The sequence below is a fragment of the Mixophyes fleayi genome, chromosome 1, assembly GCF_038048845.1.
Source record: "Mixophyes fleayi isolate aMixFle1 chromosome 1, aMixFle1.hap1, whole genome shotgun sequence".
In the NCBI taxonomy this organism is placed as follows: Eukaryota; Metazoa; Chordata; class Amphibia; order Anura; family Limnodynastidae; genus Mixophyes; species Mixophyes fleayi.
The window spans coordinates 301,756,117-301,779,251 of record NC_134402.1 but is presented as its reverse complement, the minus strand read 5'-3'; the positions used below and the strand labels follow the sequence as shown (position 1 = coordinate 301,779,251).

General features: G+C 40.6%; 1 protein-coding gene across 1 annotated transcript; it reads right to left on the bottom strand.

Moving 5' to 3' along the window:
* Positions 1 to 1,399: 1,399 nt before the first annotated feature.
* LOC142156489 (glutathione S-transferase theta-1-like) lies at positions 1,400 to 20,907 on the bottom strand. Its single transcript, XM_075211116.1, has 5 exons — positions 20,765 to 20,907; positions 17,856 to 17,943; positions 17,420 to 17,570; positions 6,713 to 6,889; positions 1,400 to 3,887 (listed from the first exon to the last, which is right to left on the bottom strand). The coding sequence occupies exons 1-5, from the start codon at positions 20,877 to 20,879 to the stop codon at positions 3,669 to 3,671; spliced, it is 750 nt and encodes a 249-aa protein (XP_075067217.1). The 5' UTR covers positions 20,880 to 20,907; the 3' UTR covers positions 1,400 to 3,668.
* Positions 20,908 to 23,135: the final 2,228 nt, after the last annotated feature.

Below are 23,135 nucleotides of genomic sequence, written 5' to 3'. Positions count from 1 at the left end.
CGGATAACAGAGTCACTGGACGGAGTTCATGTCACAGCGACTACTTCGATTTAAGTGTGTTCCTGCTATTTTTCAAGTACCACATATTCTACTATGTTTGCTATTGAAAGTATTATCCAGTGACTACTTCAGCAGTGGGATACAGGTGGAGCACATGGGTGGCCAGCAGCCTACCAAGCCTTGACCTGCAGCTCCTCAAGTGATTACTCTTGATCTTAGCAGAACGGGGGCACCCTACTTCTATGTCACGTGACTTCCTCTGAGCAGTGCATCCCTCCACCTTTTTCACATTACCTATCACTGGGCTATAGTAATTTTCCAAGTAATACTCATTACTGCTTTATGCTATTTAATTTTTGTGAAATTGAACTATAAACCTTCTACATAACTTGATAATCACTGTATGACTTACTCAATTATGCCTTCCATAATAAATGTATAATAAATGTATGTTTAAAAACAGTTTGCCTCTGAATGGCCTATGACAAATTGATATTGTAGGCATATAAAATAATGGGTCTACATAATTTAGAATTTTCTGTAAGCATCTAAAGGTCAGAACTAACCAGTATTAGCATTTGATATAGCCTGTATGGAAACCACTAGTAAAGGTAACCTTTAACTTTAACTTCTATTAACACAACTGAGTATTCAAAGTTAATTGTCCATTGATAGTAAGTATTATTATGCTAAGTAGTGAAAATTATTATTATTAATATATTTATTACCATTTATTTAAAAGGGGCCACAAAGGGTCTGCAGTGCCATTCATAGAGCATGGGACAACAGTACAGGGTAACAGTACACGGCTTAGAGGAAGTAGTAAGGCAAAGTGCAATTAGTATAAAAAGTACAAAAATTACAAACTCAGCAGAGAGCAGGTGAACAAGCAAAGAGGTAAAAGTGACTACCAGTGCACAGATGCAGTAGAAAGGGAGGGAGGATTGGAGTGGAGATAAAAGAGGCTGAACCTGTGCCCAATAGTGTGGGGCCACTAACAGGATCAGGGCAAAGATGGAGATGAAAAAGGCAAGGGAGAAGAGGAGAGACAGCATCAGGCGTCAAGTGACAAAGAGGGGAAAAGGGAGCGAGGGAGCCGGGGACAAAAGTAAATAGGAAGAAGAGGACATGAGGATAGAGGGCCCTGCTCAAGAGAGCTTACAATCTAAAGGTGAGGGTGAAAATGACAGGAGACACAGAGTGGTTAGATAGAGTTCTTGTCTTCTCACCCTAAGGGGAAAGATGAGCATGAGTAAGAAGGAAGAATGAGGGGGAGGCAAAGTATGGTAAGTGTATAAGGATAGCAAAGGATGCGGGAGTGAGAGGGGGTGACCAGATGGGAATGAGGCAGCAGTCATTGGAAGACTGTAGAGAGCGAGAAGGAGTATGAGGGGAGAGGAGGTAGGAGAGATAAGGAGCAGTGGAGTTAGAGAGGGCTTTGTAGTTGAGGGTGATGAGTCACAACAACACACAAAACAAAAAAGTAACATCTTAGTTTTTCCCATAGATGAAAGTGATATATTAATACTAAACAGTGCTAGTAAAGGTGGAACGCATGTAGCATTATGAATGGTGGCCCCAGTCTCCAGTGATGGCAGAGGAGGTCACCGAGGCTGAATCTAACTACAATGAGGCCAGTGTCTCATCAGCCAGTGATGCATGTGGTCATGTCACCGGGCAGGCGATCCCACGAGTTGACACTGGCCTTTGCGTCATCAGTTGGGATGTGGCCAATCGCCCGGTATGAAAGCACCAGCATCAGTTATAGGAAGATCAGGTGAGAGTCAGAGTCTATAAAGACTCTGGCTTCCCGTCCTGGAGGTGGGCAGGCATTTTGAACAGTAAGCCAGGACCTGGGAAGGAGGAAGGTGGTCCCGGGTCCCCGGTAAAGGGGGGTGCGCGTCAGGTACTATGAGCTACAATAACTAGCCCCTGTAGGGGAAGAGTGCCCCATTATTAATATCCCTGAGAGGGCAGATAAAATAGGGAGTGTGTGGCGATACCATGAATCTCCAAGTAATTAAACCTTTAGGGGGGAATAGGCAGCAACAACCAATGAAGGGCCTCTGAGAAAGGTAGATATAAAGTGGGTAAAATACCTCTATAAAGCAGGAGCCCCAGGAAGCAGTGATGCAGCAGAGGAGATCCTCACCCTCAAGGGTACTTTGTAGAGTGCTCACCAGGAGTAAGGCAAAAGTGGAGAGGGAAGTTGTGCCTTAAGAAGGTAACAGGAGAGGTGAGGTCATGGCAGATGCCATGTAAGACCATTTGTATGTAGAAAGAGGGGAGAGAACCCATGGATATAGTAAAAAAGAAAAAGTCTGCACCCTGGGGAAAGGTTCATAGCCAGATGCCATGGGAAAATAATTTACTGTGCTCCCTAACTGGAGAGAGATTTTCATGTACAGCAGTACGGTTGGACCCTGCAGTCAGGGGAGTGCTGTGAGACATTGAGAGACTGCAAGTCTGTAGTGGAAGAATCCCTGATGTGTAATACCTGAAAATAATCTGGAAGTGTTCCCTAAAGGATTATTATCAGCTTCAGTAGAGGAATGAAAGGAGGTCACTGGATAGTGGGGAATCACGTTGTATAGCCGCAGTAGGAAGCCTCTTTTGAAAGTACCCCCATACCATGTGGGGGGTCGCTGCATAAAGGCAGTGTAGCTAACATTGTAGAGGAAGGTCCCAGATGTAAGGGATGGAGTGCATCAGAAGAGTGCAAGAACTTATGCTCCATACCTACTGTCTGTCAGTGTACATAATGAGCTTTGACTGATGCTATGTAACAAGTGCACCCATAATATTGGGTATGTCAACTGCCCGAACTGTTTTATTGCTGCTAAGTTGGAGTTATCAGATGAAAATTAATTGCAACTGCTACGCTTATGTGCTGGAGGAGAAGGGGGAGGGTAATAAAGTTGCAGTTGTTTTTAATCGAGATTGCCTGGCACCAAATATTTTTGTACAGCTGCACTACACCACCACTAGTGGCCACCTCACGGTAACTGTTTTTAAATCCCTAAATATCCAGGGGACCTCCTGATTGAGGATGCCACACCCACGCCATAGCCAGAGCAGAAGCAGAAGTGGGGTACAACACAACAGGATACCCCAAGTAAGTGCCAACACAACAGAGGGGTTTAACAAAGGTAAAAATATCTATCTAGTAGGCTTTTGTGATCCAGTGAACTCACTTAATCATTTATATCTTTACTGTTGGTTGGAAATGATGGATCTACGTCACTAATTTCCTTCTCTTACATTGGAAGAACAAATTACCCAAATGTACCCATTAAAATTTTATTGTATTTTTCTGCAAGCATATGAAACTGCAACGGGTGTCATATCTATGCATTAAAACATGAATAAACATTTTCCATATCTTTTGGACAAGAAAATGTGATATTTAAATGAACGCAATTCTTTTGCAGGATATCTTAAAAGTGCATTTAAAGTACATACAGATCCTTTCAGGGAAACATTTTACCCCAGCATTCCGGTTATGGTACACCATAGTTATAGGTAATACAACAAATGTTTGACATGGGGCATTTGATAAAGTACCTCACTCGGCTCCATCTATAACTCTTAGTTTATCATGTACAATGAAGCCAGAAAGGTGTAGTAAAATGCCCCTTTCACAATTTCATAAAGAGATTTAATACAGATTAGCAGAGCCACATCCCACTGTTTGTAAACAGGAGCAGTCTGCTTCTAAATTGCTCCTTAGCTTCAGGGGACAAACAACTAAGCTGTTGTTCCTTAATTTGGAGCAGGTCATCATGTGCCTCTTTGAAGAGCTCAGATCCCAGTGCTTCCTCTATTCGCCGTTTCCAGGCTCTCAGCTTTGGTCTTTGTTCAAAAACGGGTATTCCACTTGCAATTACCTGCAGAGCAGAGAGAAGCTCAATCACTTACCCATCATCAATATGTTGTATTTTTTTAAATTACTTTTATATTAATTAATATAATTTTGTGTTTTAAATTAAAAAACAAAACAAAAAAAACAAACACTTTTAATGTGAACGGAAACTTTAAATACAATTGGTGAATCTTGAATATGTACTGTGAAAACAGGCCTGATATTTCAAACTGCATATATGAATTGGAGTCTATAACTGATTAAACCAATACATGTTCAGTATCCTTGAAAGGGTTGATTGTATTTCGCACCAGTTACAAATTTTCAAGCATCTCTTTATGTAACCTGGGTCGTAGCACTCACATCGTGGCAGGAAGGCTGTTGCTACGCATTCAGAGCCTCATTTGGATTCGGACGCAAAGTCCATTTCAGGTGCATCCTGCACATTTTCACTGATGGGGCATGCGCAGTAAGCAACAGTTCCCTGCAGTTCCATCTGCATTTCAGATGCAAGTGTACACTGCGACAGCTTGCATCTCAGTACGAGGGAAAAGGTGGAACACAGAGTTGTGTAGGCGTGACCGTGAATAATTCAGATACTATGGGCATCTACCCACAAAAACTACCCTAGTCAGATCAAGACGCAGGCAGAACACAGGTCAAAACAAGGCTGGAAAAGTGCAGCAGGAATTAGGTGGCGCAGGCAGTAAGCTATCTGCAGGAACTGGTCGCAGCTTGGTAAAGTATTACGAGTGGGATGCAACTGGGGTTGCTTGCCACTCGTAATACCCCACCAAGCTGCGGCACACCCCCACACCTACTCTTTCATGTAAGTCTTAGACGCACATTGCGTCTGGCTCTAAATGAAGACCTCGGTCAACATTTTTTTTCCTATAAAAAAAAAGTTTTAATAAGGGTCACTAAATCTAGATGACAAAAAAGCCCAGTTACAATAAGGAATCATGAAATTGAAATTCTCATGTAAAAATTCCCAATTCTGAATGGCCTTGCATAAAATGTCAGCATCTATGTTCAAAAGCTGTCTTGTGTTATCCCATTTTAGGTGCTAAAACCAGAAGGTTTTATGTGCAAAGATAAAAACTTGTTCCATCACATATCACACATATCTTCATTTCTATTTTCCGCCAGAAACTTTGAAATATATATATTTCTGAATGTCATTAAGGTTCTCATGTATGTATTGTAAGCAACTTGCACTGTAGGTTCATTTATTGCATGTATGTGTTATGAGCCTGGGCACCACCGCGACTCTCTCACCTGCGTCCCGGCCGTCACTATGACGACCTGGACGTCACTTCCGGGGACAGCCTGACCGTTGCTGTAGCAACGGTCATATGCTAATTAGTTCAGCGCCGCGTCCCGGCACAATGGGGTAGCCGGGCGCGTGCGCAGTATGCCACCAAGCCTGCGGGCTAATTAATTAATCAGTGGCCAGTCTGAGTGCAATTAGAGAGCTAGGCTCTCATTGGTTCATTCCTGTATTTAAGGCAGGGAGGGCTTAGCCTCCCTGCCGGTTATAGCTTCCAGACTTCTGTTTGCTGCCTGCTGCTGTGCTGTTGGTGTGAAAACCTTTGGACTTCCGTTTGCCGTGTATGACCCCTGCCTGTACCTTGGATTTGCCTTTTTGCCTGTGCCCTTGACCTTCTGGCTTGAATCTTGGATTCTGCTGATTTGCTCGTGACCCCGACACTTGGCGTGTTTTCTACCAAGCAAGTGACCCCTGACCTCGGCTTGTTCTCTGGATACGCTGTCTGCCATAATTCTCTGTTCCTGGGCTCTCCACAGTCGGTACACATCACACGACCCTCCGTTTGTCTGCGGCCAAATCTGTCCCCACCACTAGGGGCAACAGTGAACACCAGACTTTTGGAGCAGACTCCGGGTGTTGTTGTACTGGCTGGAGGGGTTCCTAACAGTATGTACTATAAATATAAGCACTTCTTTTTTAAAGAAAAAATACTTTTGTTGTACTGTCTGATGATATTTATATCTTATTCACTATATATCTTATGGATACTTCCTATCTTTTGGGGGAATGTACTGTATACAAGAGACCTGTACTGTGAAGGGAGCTGCTCTTTAGTCATGAAGAATAAACTTACTTTGTTAATTTCAGATTACACATACATATAACTATAACATTTTTATAGTTTTATCACATTCATGACCCTTGTGTGACTATTTTGATAGAGAAAGTTTCTGTCTACTGTAAATTTACTTTTATTTATTGTTTTCTTCTGTGATTTTGTAAAATTAAGATTGGTCTTTAAGGCTGATGCAGTTTTGGCAATAATTATAGGACTTTCAAAAAAATTTCATTAGGAGCTCCACCACTGACGTCACCCAATCAAATACAGTAATTTGGCTTAAAATACTGCCAATTTCATTGCTACTGCTCATTTTTCATCGAAACACAAAACCACCCACTGCTGCAATTGAAGAAATGTCACATCAGAAAATACTTGGTCTGTGCCCCCTTGTTAAAAATGTTTTATATACCACTCACACAATAAACTCAAATATGCAATATACAGCTTTATCAGTAATTGTTTTGGAGTCTTGAGGTAAAACAAATTAACTTTTCCTAAGTTCTGGTTGTATCATGGAAAGTTGACAAATCACTTAGATTGGTGGCCTACTGATGGATGCCCTGCTAACTAATGAACTTCTGAGGCTGACCTCACCACTACCTCTGAGTCCTAGCATTTCTTTTTTACTGATAAACATAACTAAACAAGTTACATTGCCAAGTGTCCAAGGTTGCTTTGCTTTTGAGGCACATGCATTCTAACAAAAATTAATATTGTGACCATAGTGTCAGTGTATCACCTGCATGATCTCCACAATAGCCACAAGGTCTACCAGCGAGATTTCTTCACCGGCCAGAAAAGGTCTGTCATGCAAGAATTTGGTCTCCAGTACAGTCATGATGGTGCTGAACTCGGCAAAGACATATTCCAGTTTTTCAGGTGCCACCTCTTGGCCCAGAATAGCTGGATTCATACACTATCAAAGAAGACATTCAAAAGGTTAGCTGTTGCAGGTTCTTAGACTCATTAGAATATTTATGCAGATAATTTTTTTTTTTAATACATTTTGAATAGCACACTGAGTATGCAATGATACCTGCATGTCTGTCGATATAAAAGTGAAAATAAACTAACAATAGTAGCAATGATTTATATTCCACCAAAATTTACACCATTTATCAAGAAATTTCTATCCATCTGCTTTATCGAACCAATCATTCCTGTCCCCCAGTCTAGGGGGACAAAGACTTTTCGCTCCTTTCTTCTTATCCTCCTCTACCTGCCCCCATGATCAATACCTTTTCACCTTATCTGATCCCTGTGTGCCAATGCTTGCACATGGCCCATCTCTTCACCTTGTCCCTATCCATATATTGATCATCACCTTATCCTTTAAACAAGCTCTCATCTCATTTAGCCTAAAAATAAACATATCTTCACCCAGCCTCTATCACCAACTACTGCTCAATTTCTCTCATCCCATTTGCCTGCAAAGTATTTGAGCAGCTTGTCTATAACCACCTCAATCTCTCTCCTCTCACATTCTCCACCGAGACTTCCCTCAATAAAGTAAGCTACAATCTCTGCTGAGTCTAAGGGTTGCTTATCCATACTTATCCACCTAGACAACTTTTTATCACCTGCAACATAGCTGATTACACTCTCATCCCTTTACTCCATTGGCCTCTGTAGCACTGTCCCTCTAGTCCATCCTTGGCCCTTTTCTCTTCTTACAGTTTACATCCTCTCTTGGTCAACTAATTAGCTCCTTCAGACTCCAATACCACAACTATGTTGATGACACCCAAGTCTACCTCTCCTCCCCTTTATGGTGTGTACAGTTATCGTTTTGCTATGATCTCATAAATGACCCAATTCCCTACTGAAGCCAATTCAAACTCATCCCCCTCCTACACCCTACAAAGCCCTCAGCCACTACTCGTTTCCCTAGATCTCCAACTTAATATTACTGCACACTCCACCAGTACCCTCCCTGCTCTGTCAATGTCTGGCTCCTCAACTCCCCACAGGTAACCACATGCCACTTCTGCCTCCATGAACCCACCTTTTTCTTAAAGCCTTCCAGTCTCCCACTTAACTTCCTACCTTTTCTTCTGTCTCTTCCCCTCTTTCCCCTTCCCTTATCCTCCATTCCTCCTTCTCTCCCTCTCTCCCCCGTGTCTCTCTGTTTGTCTACCCCACCCCTTAGATTGTACGCTCCTTTGAGCAGGGTCCTCTCTCCTCCTGTCTTCACCACTTTTACTCTGCTCTCCAGCTACCTTGCCCTCCTCCTCGAAGACGCTCTTCCCCTTGTCCCTTCTCGCTCTCCCTGTCACCCGTGCCCTCCCTCTTGGACTCTGTCTTAGGAGGACCTTCCCCTCTCCCCTCCCCCGCCCCCCTAGCTGTGCTTTGAGCTCACTGAGTTACTGTGCTTATTGTTTACTGTACTGTGCTGTCTCACCTCGTATTGTAATTTCGTTTGTCTCTGTACGGCGCTACGGCCACCTAGTGGTGCCCTATAAATAAAAATTAATAATAATAATAAATAAAATGATTACTCCTGTGCTACTTCCAACCTATCCAATATATTTCCACACCTATTTAGTCTTCCAACTAGCCTTCAAAGTTTTAAACTCTCCTCAAAAACTGATAACAACCTACCTGTCTTCCACCTAATTCCACTTTCTTTGGTCCAGCCTAACTCTGTCTACATTCCCACTTCTTGTCTCCAGCCTCTCAGCCTCACCCCTTCCCACTAGATGTATAAGCTCTCATGAACAGAGATCTCTCTCCTCATGTCAAATGTCATGTGTGGAGGTTTGAGTTGCATGTGGGGAGTCTGCATAATGCGGGGGGGTTTGAGTGGCATGCTGTGGAAATTTGTGGCACCACATAAATAAACAACATTAACAATAGTAATAATATCTCTCACCAGTGATTTGAGGCTTTTATAGCAACTAAAAAAAGTTTTTGGAGCGCAACTACAAAGTACTTTGGAAAGGCCTCCAGCTCCTCCAAGACACTAACCCAATCTAATCCATTAATAAAATTACACTCACTGAGACCTAATCTAATATTACAATATTTTCTTGCAGTGTGAATGCTGGACTATTATGGGTATATAGTTATGCCCTCATCTTTCAAGTTCAAAATGATAATGACCAAAATTGTGTATCCTAACGGGCTGCAGATGTATTATATCTATATCTCTCCAGGTCTTTATGAAATAACTATGCAATCTAATTTATTTATTATTTCACATTCACAGTAACTCCAAAGCAAAAAATATATTTTTGGGTGAAATTTTAGTATATTAATATCACATAAACGTAACAAACAAAATAAAAATTTGAAGACAAGTTCTGATTTGTTGTGTTTTTTAAATTTATCTCATCAAACTGTACTAAAAGCTAAAGCTTTAGTTTTGGATGCATTATCCTTTAATTAAAAAGCTGAAGTACCTGAACTATCACCATTAGCAAGAATAGGTTTCTATAGTACCCAATAGAGAATTTAGCTCCCGAAAAAAACCTAAAGCATTGGCCTTTATGGAGAAAGCAAACTTCAAGTTACAAGGGAATTTTATTTTTCAGTTTCACCATTTGGAGTCCCCATCCAGGGGTGTTTCTGTGTTCTTAAAAGACCCACAGACAAAAAAACTCATCATAGTTATTGTTACAAATACATGACACAAAGTTACAAATGACATTAGTAAAAGTTGTGTTTATTATATTATTCTGATATTGAAGTCACTAAACAGTATATCAAAAAGTTAATAAAATCAATTACAATCAATAATTACAACAATAAACACTGCATATCTTAATGTACCATACAGTGTTATTTGTATGTTATATTAATATACTAAAATTGGTACTTTCTGATGCTAATGGTGAGCTGTATGGTTCATTTTTAAATGTACACCTTGATACAAAGACAGTTATGTTACCCACACACCCTACCAAGCTTATACATGTTTTTTTTACAGTTTACTGGGAACAAAAAACAGTTTCTTAATCATATGACTGAGGTGCAAATTGAGAGTTTTACCTCCAGGAATACAAGAGATTTTTATCAGTATCTGTATTTGCAGACCAAGCTTAACATGGAATGTGCTGAATCATAAACAGCTAGACAATATTTGAAATATTAAGATAAACCTATATTATTATTATTATTATTATTATTTTTTATTTATAGGGCGCCACTAGGTATCCGTAGCGCCGTACAGGGACAGACAGAAACACGATACAGGGTGAGACAGCACGGTACAGTTAACAAAAAGCACAGTAACTCAGAAGCTCGATGTACAGCTAGATGAGAGGTGAGAGCCCCCAGCGGGGTAGAGAAGAGGGTAGAAGGGCAGGAGGACCCCACAGAAGAGACAAGGAGCTGGAGAGCAGAGTTAAGGTGGTGGAGAACAGAAGGAGAGGAGGCCCTGCTCAAAGGAGCGTACAATCTAATCTATTCTGCACCAATATTGCAAACAGCACAAATCTTATGTTACTTTTAGCAACAAATCATCATATTCTCATTTATCAGCCTAAGTTCAATTAGACTAATCAATGATATTATTTTAGTACCAACAAAACCCACTTGTTACTAAACAGGCATCATTAGGCTGTGTGTACATGGTGCTGGTTCAGCGTTTGTAACAAAGTGAGGATGACCTGCATTCACCCGCTGGCTGAACATATTTCAGGCACCTTTATATAAATATAGAAGAAACACAGAAGTGGATGTTAACCAGATGAAAAAGCTCCTTTTAACCCATTCATGTGTTTAATGTCCCTACTTTCTGTGTGTACTTGCTTATAGCGATCAATTAATTCTAATTCACATGCTCAGTTCACCAAACAGCTGATTGCAGCTCAACAATTGATCCGCAAAGTTGATTAATCTTGAAAGACATCTAAGAAATGAACAAAATCTAACTTACAAACATTCTTTTCAAAATTTAAACACAGCAGTTGATAACTGGCTGCATTATTGAGCAGGTATTCTTAAAGCAAGTCACATAGCAGCAGGAATTCAGTTCAGCAAACCTGCCACTATGACCCATTTCTGTTCTCATTTTGTCACCTAGTTCCCAATTGAATTCATCTGGGCTGAATTAATCAACTGTAATAGAAGTTAAAGTTGCTGCTGTTTTTTCCAATGTCAATTGTCTAGTTCTGACCAGGTTATTTCAGTAGACATTAGTTTATGGACAATATAATTCTGTGATAATAGACTTCACATACGTGCAAACACTTTACCTGTTTCATTCACAGTTGCATTCATAGTAAGCTGTGCTAATTAAAAAACAACTAGGCCTTAAATATAATTTGGTTTATCTAAAAGAGGTCTAGTAACATTCAAAACTAAATGTGTAGAAAATACCATGTCATGACAGAACTTGAAATATTTGCCATTGAATTCATGTTTCATATTTAGTTAAGGGTAAACTATTGCTTTCGGTATGTGTCATGTATGACAATGAGAACCCTTTGTGGTACCTTATAAATAAAAGATAATAATAATAAATAATAATATTGTGTTCCGCATCAGGGATTTTTTTGCTAAAAGGCTAACTGCAATGAGCTTTAACTGGTTCACAGCTAAGACATAGTAAAAAACGTCCTCCATGATGAAAATGCTCTCTCAAATATTTTCAGTTCTGATGAGCTCCAGAAATAATTAATGTTTGATATATTTGTGAATCATATTAGAGGGTCTTTTATATAATGTCATCATCATGATTTATATAGTGCCAACAAATTCTGCAGCGCTTTACAATTGGAAACAAACAGTAATAAAACAATGGCTAATTCAGACAGACAAAGAAGAAAGAGGGCCCTGCTCGCAAGATTACCATCAGTGTTTTTTTAATTGATAAATAAGTTCATACTAATTAAATCATTCAGAACAGATTATTGAAGTAGGAAAATAAATAAAAAAACAGGAAATACAGGATTGTGTATTGTATGCAATTGGTCATGCCAAAAGGTGTGAGTACATATACATATTGGGACTCTTGCTGCATTGGAATTTTGCGTAAAACACTCATTCTCGTACTGCACATTACACTACTAAAAATACTTATGCTGATTTGGGCACATCTTACACTTACAACCAGGGCCGGACTGTGACTAAAAATCAGCCCTGGCATTTAAAGTACACAGGCCCACCTCAGTTCCAGTAGGAAATAAATGATGCGCCTTTCCGCGCAGCGAAGTGGGCGTGACCACATTGTGTTGTGGGTGTGACCAACATGGGGCATTGATACATACATTATAATAAAACATTACATTTATGAGACAGTCACCCAAATTCAGGACTGCCCCACCAGATTCAGGACAGTAGGCAAACTGTCCTGCTCTCTCCTACCTGTCTTGGTCACTTTCACCACTTGTAGCCAGGGCCGCCATCAGGGGTTATGGGGGGTACTGTTGTACCAGGCCCGGGCTCACCAGGGGGCCCGGTACAACAGCGCAGCACAGACTTACCTGGGGCCCCGCTGGTCACCGCTGCTCTGTCTTCAGCCTGTGACAGCCAGGCACCAGGATACGATTGCAGGGGTGGAGGATCCATTCCCCCTGCGATCATGTGATCTGGCTGTCACAGGCAGAGCACATGATCGCAGGGGGAATTATTTTGAATTATTTTGAACCAGTGCACTGGATTTGTTGATACTAATCCGCATAAGCATATAAACACAATCCAATTGGAAGTGTGTGTTCAGCCACAATGTAGTATAAACCAAGAGAGTTGCTCCATTAAATAATAAAATACAGCAAACAATCTCTAAGCTGATTAGTGGAATGGATTAAACTCAGACTAATACACTTTGAAAAAGTTATCCTAGGCTGTGAATGTGAATGTTCGACATCCACACACACAAAAAATAGTCAATAAACTGGTGCATAAGCAATACCATTTCTGAGTGCCCAGGACTGTTCAAATTTGGAAAATCACGAAATAATGCAAGTTACTGGTGTGCACATTACCATGCTGACAACCGCATGACAAGTGGCAATACATAACACATCCACTGTGTTGCCTATAAACTGCTGTATCATACCTCAATAACTTTGTATGTAATTTTCTAAGTACATCAATCAGTACCACACTATGTAAGGATAATTATCAAAGGACACATCTGCACATGTATAATGAACTACAGCAGTGCTTTGACTTTTTTTTAAAGATATTTACAAGGTTACAATGTTCTCCTAAAACGAGGTAACCTCGTTAACTTATTGCCTATGTGCTGCTGTTAGGTTATTCAATGATAGTACCCCATTTCCGTTGCACACTGTAGCCACAGACACACACAATAAAGACACACATACACTATAGACACACAGACATACACTACAACACTTACCTTGTTACATCCTTCCTCCGCGTTGCTCGGTGGACGGACAGTCAGTGACAGCCGCCTATGCAAGTAATCACATGGGATGGCACGGCACCTGTCACGTGATGCCGTCCCATGTGATTACTCGCATAGGTGGCTGTCACTGACTCTCTGTCCACCGAGCAGCACACAGAGTGCTGCTGCTCGGCGGGCATGTTGCGGACCGGCCCATCTAATTATCGGCCCTTTTGGCATTTGCCAGAAGTGCCTGCTGGCCAGTCCGGCCCTGCGTTACAACTCTGTGAAGATGCCGTGTTTATGTGGCCCAACTATACCTACTTCTTCCTTACGCTTCAAGTGGTGAAACAAAGGAGGGAAGAGGCAGGCAAATGTAAGCCAGAAAGAGCCTGTTCCCATAATTGCAACTGGACACAGATGCATGTACACCGGTCAAGAGGAAAATCTTTTTTAGGTGTTGGTGTAATGAGATACAATGGTGACCATGATTAGCACTGTCTAGCCACTTCTGAGTGGCTGATTGCGAATGCCCTCTCTAGCTGAAAAGCCTTAATTCATTAATGTGGCTGCTATATTATATGAAGTTATGTTCATCTGATTGCATTACTTAATTGATATTTTCTTTTGGACTGCAGCAAGAAAGAAGTGACCCATTTGATTTTTAAAGTAGAAAACAAACGATGTTTGTAGTCAATTATATTTTACATGGGAAATGTGACTTTTGCATTTATTACTAACACTGTCAAGTAACATCTCTTCACTATTCCTATATATCTCTACACTATTATAGTGTGTAAATATACACACTTGTAATCCTGTTCTACAGATGAACATATGCACATAAATGAGCTTTATAATGTGTCTTTTCCTGCTTTCGTTGGGGGAGCAAATGCATACATGAGCCCAATTATGATGAATAGGAGCATAAAAATAACTACTTATACTATGTGCTTTATGTAAAGATGACATAAATTGTGCAGAAATTTCACGCAAGTCAAGTGGAAGAGGCTGTTTCGCAGAGGTGCGTAGTTCTAGTGGTACAATCTTTGAATCCAAACTGGCAATTTCCATGAAGCCATAATGATCTCTCTCAGAATGAGTGAAGCAACATATGCTGAGAGCAGAGGAAAATGAATAATGCAAATGTCTTGCTTTGATTGTTTCATTTCTAAACACTATCACATGTAAACAGGTAATGAAGGAAAATGCTGCAAAAGCACAAATTGTTGCTTAGTCAGCAACTGTGAATGTTTCATAGAAATATGTCATAATGCTGTGAGAAACCTTTAAACTATTTCCAGATTAACTAGATCAGGCCTGGCCAACCTGTGACTCTCCAGGTGTTGTGAAACTACAAGTTCAAACATGCTTTGCCAGTAGCCAGCCAATAGCTGGCAAGGTAACATCTGGAGAGCCACAGATTGGCCAGACCTGAACTAGAACATTAGTAAATGCATGACAAAATATTTAAATTTTAAACCCATCATGCTAAATAAGGCTGTATAGCTGTAAACATCATGATTCCCTAGTGCAACCTTTAGAGTTTCGCTCCTTTGACCTGGAGCATAACAAATGCACATCTGCAGAGCATTTGCATTCTGCAATGTCATGCTTCAACTTTTGTAAAATTGTTTTTTTGGGAAGCACATGAATAGCCCATCTAGATTACCAGGTGGATTAGAGCATTCCTAGCTCAAAGTGAGCTAAATTAGCACATGAATGCAAATGAAATCAGGCTGTTCTGGGCACAGAGGGGGTCCTATCCAGTACTAAAAAGGTGTACCTAATAAAGTTGTCACTCGTTATAAGTTTGGCCTCAGGCACAGAAAGTTTTTCAAGATCATCAATGCCCAATACGTTAGACAACAGGACTGGTAAAATGTCTATGCGCACCGACCTAAAAACTGAATCGGAAGCAGTTAGACAACCAATAATAAAAGCTGCACGTTATTGGTTGTACAGTAGACCTGGCATAAGGCATATATCCACAAAACGAATCAGCATGGCAAATGCCAGGAGGGCCGATGGTCAGATGGGCAGTCAGTGACAGGCTTCCTGGTGGCTGGTTCCTCCCCAAGAACCAGCCACCAGATCACATGTGCAGCGCGCGCTGCACTGTCAAATTGGGTCAGAGGAGTGGACAACAGTAGAAGAAAGCAGAATACAGCAAGAAGAGCAAAGAAGATGAATAGGTAAGTACACTAAAATGGGGGGGTCACACAGAAAACGGGGAAGGAAGAGAGAGGACGCCACACGGGTGTGGGGGCAGTGTGATGATGCCACACAGGCGGGACAGCGAGAGGATGCCACACAGGAGGGGGGGAGAGAGAGGATGCCACACAGGGGGAGAAGAGAAAGGATGCCACATGGGGGGGGCAGTTTGATGATATCAAACAGGGGGGGGCAGAAGGAGGATGCCACACAGGAGGGGGGGAGAGAGAGGATGCCACACAGGGGGGGCAATGCTGTGTTGTCCATAATTTTCCTACTGGATATTTATATAAACTCACAGTTTATGCAAATATAATTTAGTGATGTTAATAAGTTCACTCTGTGGTATGAAATGATTTGGGGGCACTATTGTGGCATAATATAATTTGGAGCACTGCTGTATGGTATAATAGGATTTTGGGGCACTACTGTATGGCATAATATGATTTGGGGCACTGCTGTATAGTATAATATGATTTGGGGGCACTATTGTGGCATAATATCAACTGGGGGCAGTATTGTGGAATAATATAATTTGGGGGCACCATTGTATGAACTGGGGCACTATTGTGGCATATGATTTGGAGGCTATTAATTGAAAGTGGGGCTGTTTGGGAAAAAATAATGTCTATTTAGTAAAAATGTGAATAGGAATTATTTAATGGCAGTGATGGTTGCGGGAAATAGGTATATTTCTTAAAAGTAAATGCTATTTAATTTATTGCTGGGTTTGTTTGGAGGGAGATAAATAGGTTTATTTATTAAATGTGAATACTAGTATTTTAATGTTACGGCTCTACGGAGGCCTAATTATAAAACATGGGTTGTATTGATTAAACACCAGGGCTGGTTGGAGTTTTCTAAATTACATGTACCCATTTTTTTTTCTTTCCAAATCGGGCCTCCAGCATTCGAGGACCCAGACAAGCAGCAACTAAAGACACCAGCAGCCACAGGTGGTTAAAGTGACAAGAACAGGTAGGAGAGAGCAGGACAGTCTGACAACTGTCCTGAATCTGGTGGGGAAATCTCGAATTTGGTGTCTGTCTCGTTTAGTGAGATTTGGACCGACTACAAGGACAGTTGGGAGGTATGTCCCACTTCACACTGTACTGCTTATGAAGGCAGAGCTGCGTGCAACTAACAGTAGTGCACACAGTATTGCCTGTGTATTTGTCTAACATTTGTCTAAAATGATAACCATGTTACATAATAGGGATCCCTGTCTTAAATACCCTGGGTTCCCCGAGAGATAATCCAGCTCTGGTTAGCAGGAAAGCTGCTCCCAGTCCCTGGATAGGACACAGCCTGCAGAGCAAGCAGAGGAGCTCTAAGTATCACAAGATTTGGTAATCTCGTGAGACCAAGAGCTTCCCTGTTCACTCTACAGGAAGTTGCCACCCTGATGGATGTCAGCAGCACCAAAAGCATATATAAGTACAGTGGGCTGGGGGTGTCATAATGTGCCTGGGGGGATGGTGGGATGTGGCTGGAAGGGCGTAATAAATGTAATGTTTTATTATGATGTATGTATCAATGCCCCATGTTGGCCGCACCCACAACACAATGTGGTCACCCCCTTTGCGGCACACACTTTTTTTCCTACTAGACCTGAGGTGGGCCTGTGTACTTTTAACGCCAGGGCTGATTTTTAGTCCCAGTCTGGTCCCGATGACAGGTCACAAACAGAATCTACAATTGAATTCCAGGCCTGTAAACTGTCTCTGACTTATACAACAGTTTTAAACCCTGTGCCATTAATTAGTTTGCGATGTACATAACAAAATGTACCCATGTCCTTTATTTGGCTTTCTAAATACTGTACTTTAAAGCCATATACTCTGGGAAATTAAAGTTGTAACTAAATAACGATGACTTGTAATCTTTAGTTACAGAGCTTCACTTATAGGTATTTTTATATCTAAACAAACTTACCTTAAGCCAGAACAGTCTACAGCCATGGGGACGTGTATTGTTGTACTGCCAAGCAAGGTATTTATCAATTTGAGCACGCTTCTCTGGGTCAGATGGATACCAGTGATCAGGTGTGTTATATTTCTGCACTAAGTAACACAGAATTGCAGTACTTGGGAGAAAACAAAGACAGATTAGATAATAACTTCTTAGGGGTAAATTTATCAAGCTGTGGTTTTGAAAAAGTGGAGATGTTGCCTATAGCAACCATTCAGATTCTAGTTAGCATTTATTTAGTACATTCTACAAAATGAAAGCTAGAATCTGACTATAGACAACATCTCTACTTTTTCAAACCCGCAGATTGATAAATTTACCCCTTAGTCTTAATCAAAGAAAATAAATATAAATAATGTAATAATAAATCATAAACCTAATAAAAGCCTTTCCTATTCACCTTTCAACAAGTGTAAAGTCTCCATCTTTTAGAACTGGCACTTTGTGTAACGGATTCACTTTCTTAAATTCTTCACCGAGTTGATCCCCTGCAGAGACGTAAATACACTTGCATAATACAGGACAGTTTTAAGTGAGACAGTACTGCATAGTAATCTGCAAATATGCCTGAGAACCTATGAGAATATAAAGTGCATTTTGCATTTTATAATCACATATAAGGTACAAAACACATCCCATTAAATGAATCTGATAATACATGATCTCAGCAAATCAAAAATGTTTCCACTCCATTCTACAAGCAAGGAATACCAATTACAATGCGCCCTCTCCACACTTTATTTCAATAATATCACTGTAAAATGACATTTTGTTCTGGTCCAAAAAACTGGATGTATGTGTCTATTCTCTCTCCCAAATCCTATCGGCTTGTGCAAACCTCTGCAACTCAACAAAAGTCACCACCTTGCTCCAAAACCCAGTGCTTTAGTGAAAATCTCCAAAAACCAGTGCTTTGGTAAAAATCTAGGTGCACCTGCACAAATTAAGGCACTGATCACCACCCAAAAAGGATTTTTCTCCGCACCATGTAAGTTTTGCACTTTGTACATGAACTTCAAAGTGTGTATTTTACAAGAAGCTGCTTATACACAGGCATGTGAGTTTCGTATCATAATAACACAAAAAGGTAATTAAATTGTAGTGCAGAATATTGTCCAATCTTTAGAACAGTGTTTCCCAAACCCAGTCCTCAGGTACCTCTAACAGTGCAGGTTTTCCATACCTCTCTGCAAGAGCACAGGTATATCCATTGCTGACTGACACATTTTGAAAGATCTACAGGTGGTATAATTATTTTATTTGTGACCTGGAAAACCTGCTCTGTTAGGGGGCCCTGAGGACTGGATTTGGGAAACACTGCTCTAGAACATGGCTGCTGTCTAGTTGTTAATGATCAACTAGTTGTTAATTGTGCATTGAGCTTACTGAGTTGCTGTGTTTACTGTACTGTGCTGTCTCCCATTGTATTGTAATTTTGTTTGTCTCTGTACGGCGCTGCGGATGCCTTGTGGCGCCTTATAAATAAATATTAATAATAATAATAATAATAATAATAACTAAATTCCTTGTCAGCATCCATAAGACACTTTGCTGCTGACCAATTGCATCTAAGAATATAATGTGTTGCAGCATAGGAGTAGATATGGACACAGCAGCCCCTACCATGTATTGACTTTTGGACACTACTGGAATATAATTTTATTAATTATACACTGAGGCATCTTTAAGAGCTCATACACATGGTACAACAGTAGTTAAAACAACAGACCATGAATTGTACTTTGCTCTGATTTAACAAAGGATTAATAGTGTGTTCATTAAAGAGTCTCAAAGCTTTCCTGTAGCATAATGTACTATGAACTTAATAATTGCTCCCACAGAACACCATTGTATTTTACTGAGTATTAACACTTCTGAATGCTGACAGCAACATTGAAATCCATGTCAAGCAAAAGATAAGTGTCATAAAGAGTATGTCTACATTATTTTTTGGACACTTTGGCAAGTGTCAAAGTATGGTTAATAGACTTTAACAAAACAGGCAAAGGGGTATATTTACTAAACTGTGGGTTTGAAAAAGTAAAGATGTTGCCTATAGCAACCAACCAGATTCTAGCTGTCATTTTATAGAATGTACTAAATAAATGATAACTAGAATCTGATTGGTTGCTCTAAGCAACTTCTCCACTTTTCAAACCCGCAGTTAAGTAAATCTAGCCCTAAATGTTTAAAGTTAATGCCCATGTGTATAAGGTCTTAATCTTGATTATCTCTGTAAATAAAAACCTACAGAGAATTAAGAGTATCTAACTGTTTCATATATTGTCCCTTTTCTGTAACTAGAAGAGGGTGAACAGCAATTATTCTCTTTATGAAAAAAATACTGCTGGATAAACATTGTTTGAAAAACCAATAACAGCTTGTTTAAGAATGTAGAGTAAAAACTCATTTCCAATGCTTTACAAACATGGGAAGAATCTTACACAGCATTCCACGATATGTTGCCTTTGGGTTAATAATGAACTTGTTCCAACAGATGTGTAAGTGCAGTAGAGGTAGTAGTCTGACACAAACTGCCGGCACTGAGCAGGAAATTTTGCACATCTTGCTTTTCAAAGTCACATTTTGTGATACAAATTCCCACTCTCCAAGCATTGAAATAACATGCAAGAAGCTTATTTCTTAATGTGTATACCACTTGTAGTGATTCCCAATTTTCTAGTGTAGAAGGAGATACATTTTTGGTCTTGCCTCAAATATAAAATTCACAAATAACAAATACTGGATAAATCCTCCATATATTTTTTTTGAGCAATTTAATTACAGTAGACCCCAAATTGTGACTTGTTACAAGAATAATATTAGTGATTACAGCCTCCTGGCAAAAGGCCATCCGATATAAATATGTATTTAGAAATATACAGTTAAATTATTTCCTTTACTTTGTTCCTTAATACACAATGACAAGAAATCAATTGTTTTGCAATACATAAAAGAAACAAACAAACAAACCCTCCAATTTTAATGCAAGCAGAATAAGAAGTGGTTTTACTGTCCACGTTTATTCAGGCAATACACCTTCCCTGGGTCCTAGTTAATTAGGATTTAGCAAAAGTGACCCAGTCGTTCTTAGTCAAAGTATATTACAAAAAGACAATGTATATATATATATATATATATTTTTATATGTATAGTAAAAAAAACTATTGTCTCCTTAAAATGTTTATGAAATGCTGGTATAGTATAAAGTGGGAGAACACAGACTTAGAAAGCTTCCCATACAATCATAACATACCCACTATAATTACATATCCACCCCACTGTGCCCCTCACACTCCCACTGCTGACCTTTAAAGAGTTTCACCTCATGGTGCTGAAAAGGAATGTTGTTGACTTTGGCGAAGAGGTAGACAGAGCGACAGGGCTGAGACAGGAGGTCCAGGTATAATTCAATTTCAGACATTCTTGCTGGTGTAAGTTTTGCTGTGGAACAGAACGATTACCTGTATAACTGCACTCAGACCCGCCTATGTAATATCCTACTTGTTTGTCACCACTCCCATCATCAACGTGTACTAGGAGAGTCTGATGACATGCTGTGCTTGTAATGTTAAGAATATATATAAAGGTCTTTGTCTTGTGTCTTGTGAGACCTTAGCGTCATAAATACATTTTGTGTAGCTATATATTTAATATTTATTTATATTTTATAATTTATTTCTGTTAATTATCCTCTCATTTTCCGTATCGTTGATAGCGAGAGTCATTTGTGTCTATTTCAGTGAATAACTAATGGCATGCACATACATTTTAGAATCCTTGTAGACATGTCAGTCTTATGCAGTGGGGGCTTGCTGCCGACAGCTGCACACTGTGCAGGTTGCTCGGCAGTGACAGTGTACTGCCCGGCTGCTCTGACTGCTGAGCGGATCTGCACAGTGTGCAGCCGCCGGCAGCCTTAGAAATCAGAAAGGGGGCGGGGCCTAAATTGCCCCCCCCAAATCACCCGGGGTATATCAATAGTCTGGATCCGCCCCTGGTCTTATGAGCTAAGAAACTCTAAATAATACCACATTTAGATATATTTAGGGTGTGGATGAAAACCTGGAATTGTCGGAATGCCATAATGATTTGGCTTCCTGCAGCGCTCTCTGCTGCTTGGTGTCTTGAGTGAAGCTGGTTGTGTTTTCATAGGTCTGCGAGTTCCATAGTTACCTTTACGTGGGGCACGAATGGGTCTCAGAGTTCCATAGCTATTTCATTCTGGGTACCAGAATGGGTCCGCCGACATTACATTTCCATTCCATTCCGGCTGCCAGAATGGTTCTGTGAATTCCATAGCTATCCATTATGGGTGCAGGAATGGGTCTCAGAGTTCCATAGCTATCAAATTCGGGTGTTGGAATGGGGCTCTGAACACCTTAGCCATCCATTCCGGTTGCCAGAATGGGTCTGCGAGCACCTTAGCCATCCATTCAGCCATGGATAACTAAGATATTTTGGCAGCCAGAATGGATGGGTAGGGTACTCTGAGCCCCATTCCATCAGCCAGAATGGATGGTTAGGGTACTCTCAGTCTCATTCCGGCCCCCGGAATGGATGGTGAAGGTACTCAGCCATCTATTTCGGTCAACAGAATGAATGGTTAAGATATTGAGACATTTATTCTAGGCCTCAGACTAGATGGCTAAGTACTGAGACATCCATTCCGTCAGTCAGAATGAAGAATTAAAGTACTATGAGCCCCATTCTAGCAGCCAGAATGGATGGTTAGGGTACTCTGAGCCCCATTCTGACTGCTGGAATGGATGGTTAAGGTACTCTGAGTTCCATTCCGGCTGCTGGAATGGATAGTTAGGGTACTATGAGCCCCATTCAGGCTGCTGGAATGGATGGTTAAGGTACTCTGAGTTCCATTCCGGCTGCTGGAATGGATGGTTAGGGTACTCTGAGCCCCATTCTGACTGCTGGAATGGATGGTTAGGGTACTCTGAGTTCCATTTCTGCTGCCGGAATGGATGCTTAGGGTACCCCGAGCCCCACTCCAGTGGCCGGAATTAATGTTTAGGGTACTCAAAGCCCCATTCTGGCAGCTGGAATAATTATGTAAGTTATATGGATGGCTAACTTATGGCATGCATACGCGACTTCATCACTAGTAATCAGGCCTTAGACTAGACCTGTAGCTGGAGTAAGATATAGGGGAAAACTTGCCTTGAAAGCCATTACCGTTTTAAATTTCCCCTGCAAAGTCAACGAGTATCGGCAACTTGCAGGATCTGCTGCTTAATAAATATACCCCCTAGAGTTTACCGATTCTGATCTGGAACAAAATTCATGTCCTTTTATGCAATTAAAGTGGCTGTGCAACTCTACAAACAGTAAGGATCATTTCAGTAATGTCACTCTTCCAACTAAATCTAGTTTTTGGTCTGCTTCAGAAAAATTAGGTGCACTGCTGAGCCTTCTCGTTACTTTGTAAGGAATGACTTCACTTTGCTCAACTCCCCCCTTGACCTGTGCAAACTGCTGATCCTCTACAAGTGCTGTAAACTTACACTCATGGACTTGGTGGAAACCTAGATGTAATGGTGCAAATTGAGGCGCATGGCAGCACTACAACTGATTTTCCATCTGACATTTTGCACTTTGTGGGCCAGTCCACTGATGATAACTAATAGCACCCACAGAAGTTTTAGTCTCTAATAGCACCCACAGA

Coding starts and splice junctions, on each gene's coding strand:
- LOC142156489 (XM_075211116.1), bottom strand. CDS start 20,879: ATGTCTGAAATTGAATTATACCTGGACCTCCTGTCTCAGCCCTGTCGC. Junction 17,944..20,764: donor TGAGGTGAAACTCTTTAAAG/GTCAGCAGTGGG, acceptor ACGTCTCTGCAG/GGGATCAACTCGGTGAAGAA. Junction 3,888..6,712: donor CTATTGTGGAGATCATGCAG/GTGATACACTGA, acceptor TCTGCTCTGCAG/GTAATTGCAAGTGGAATACC.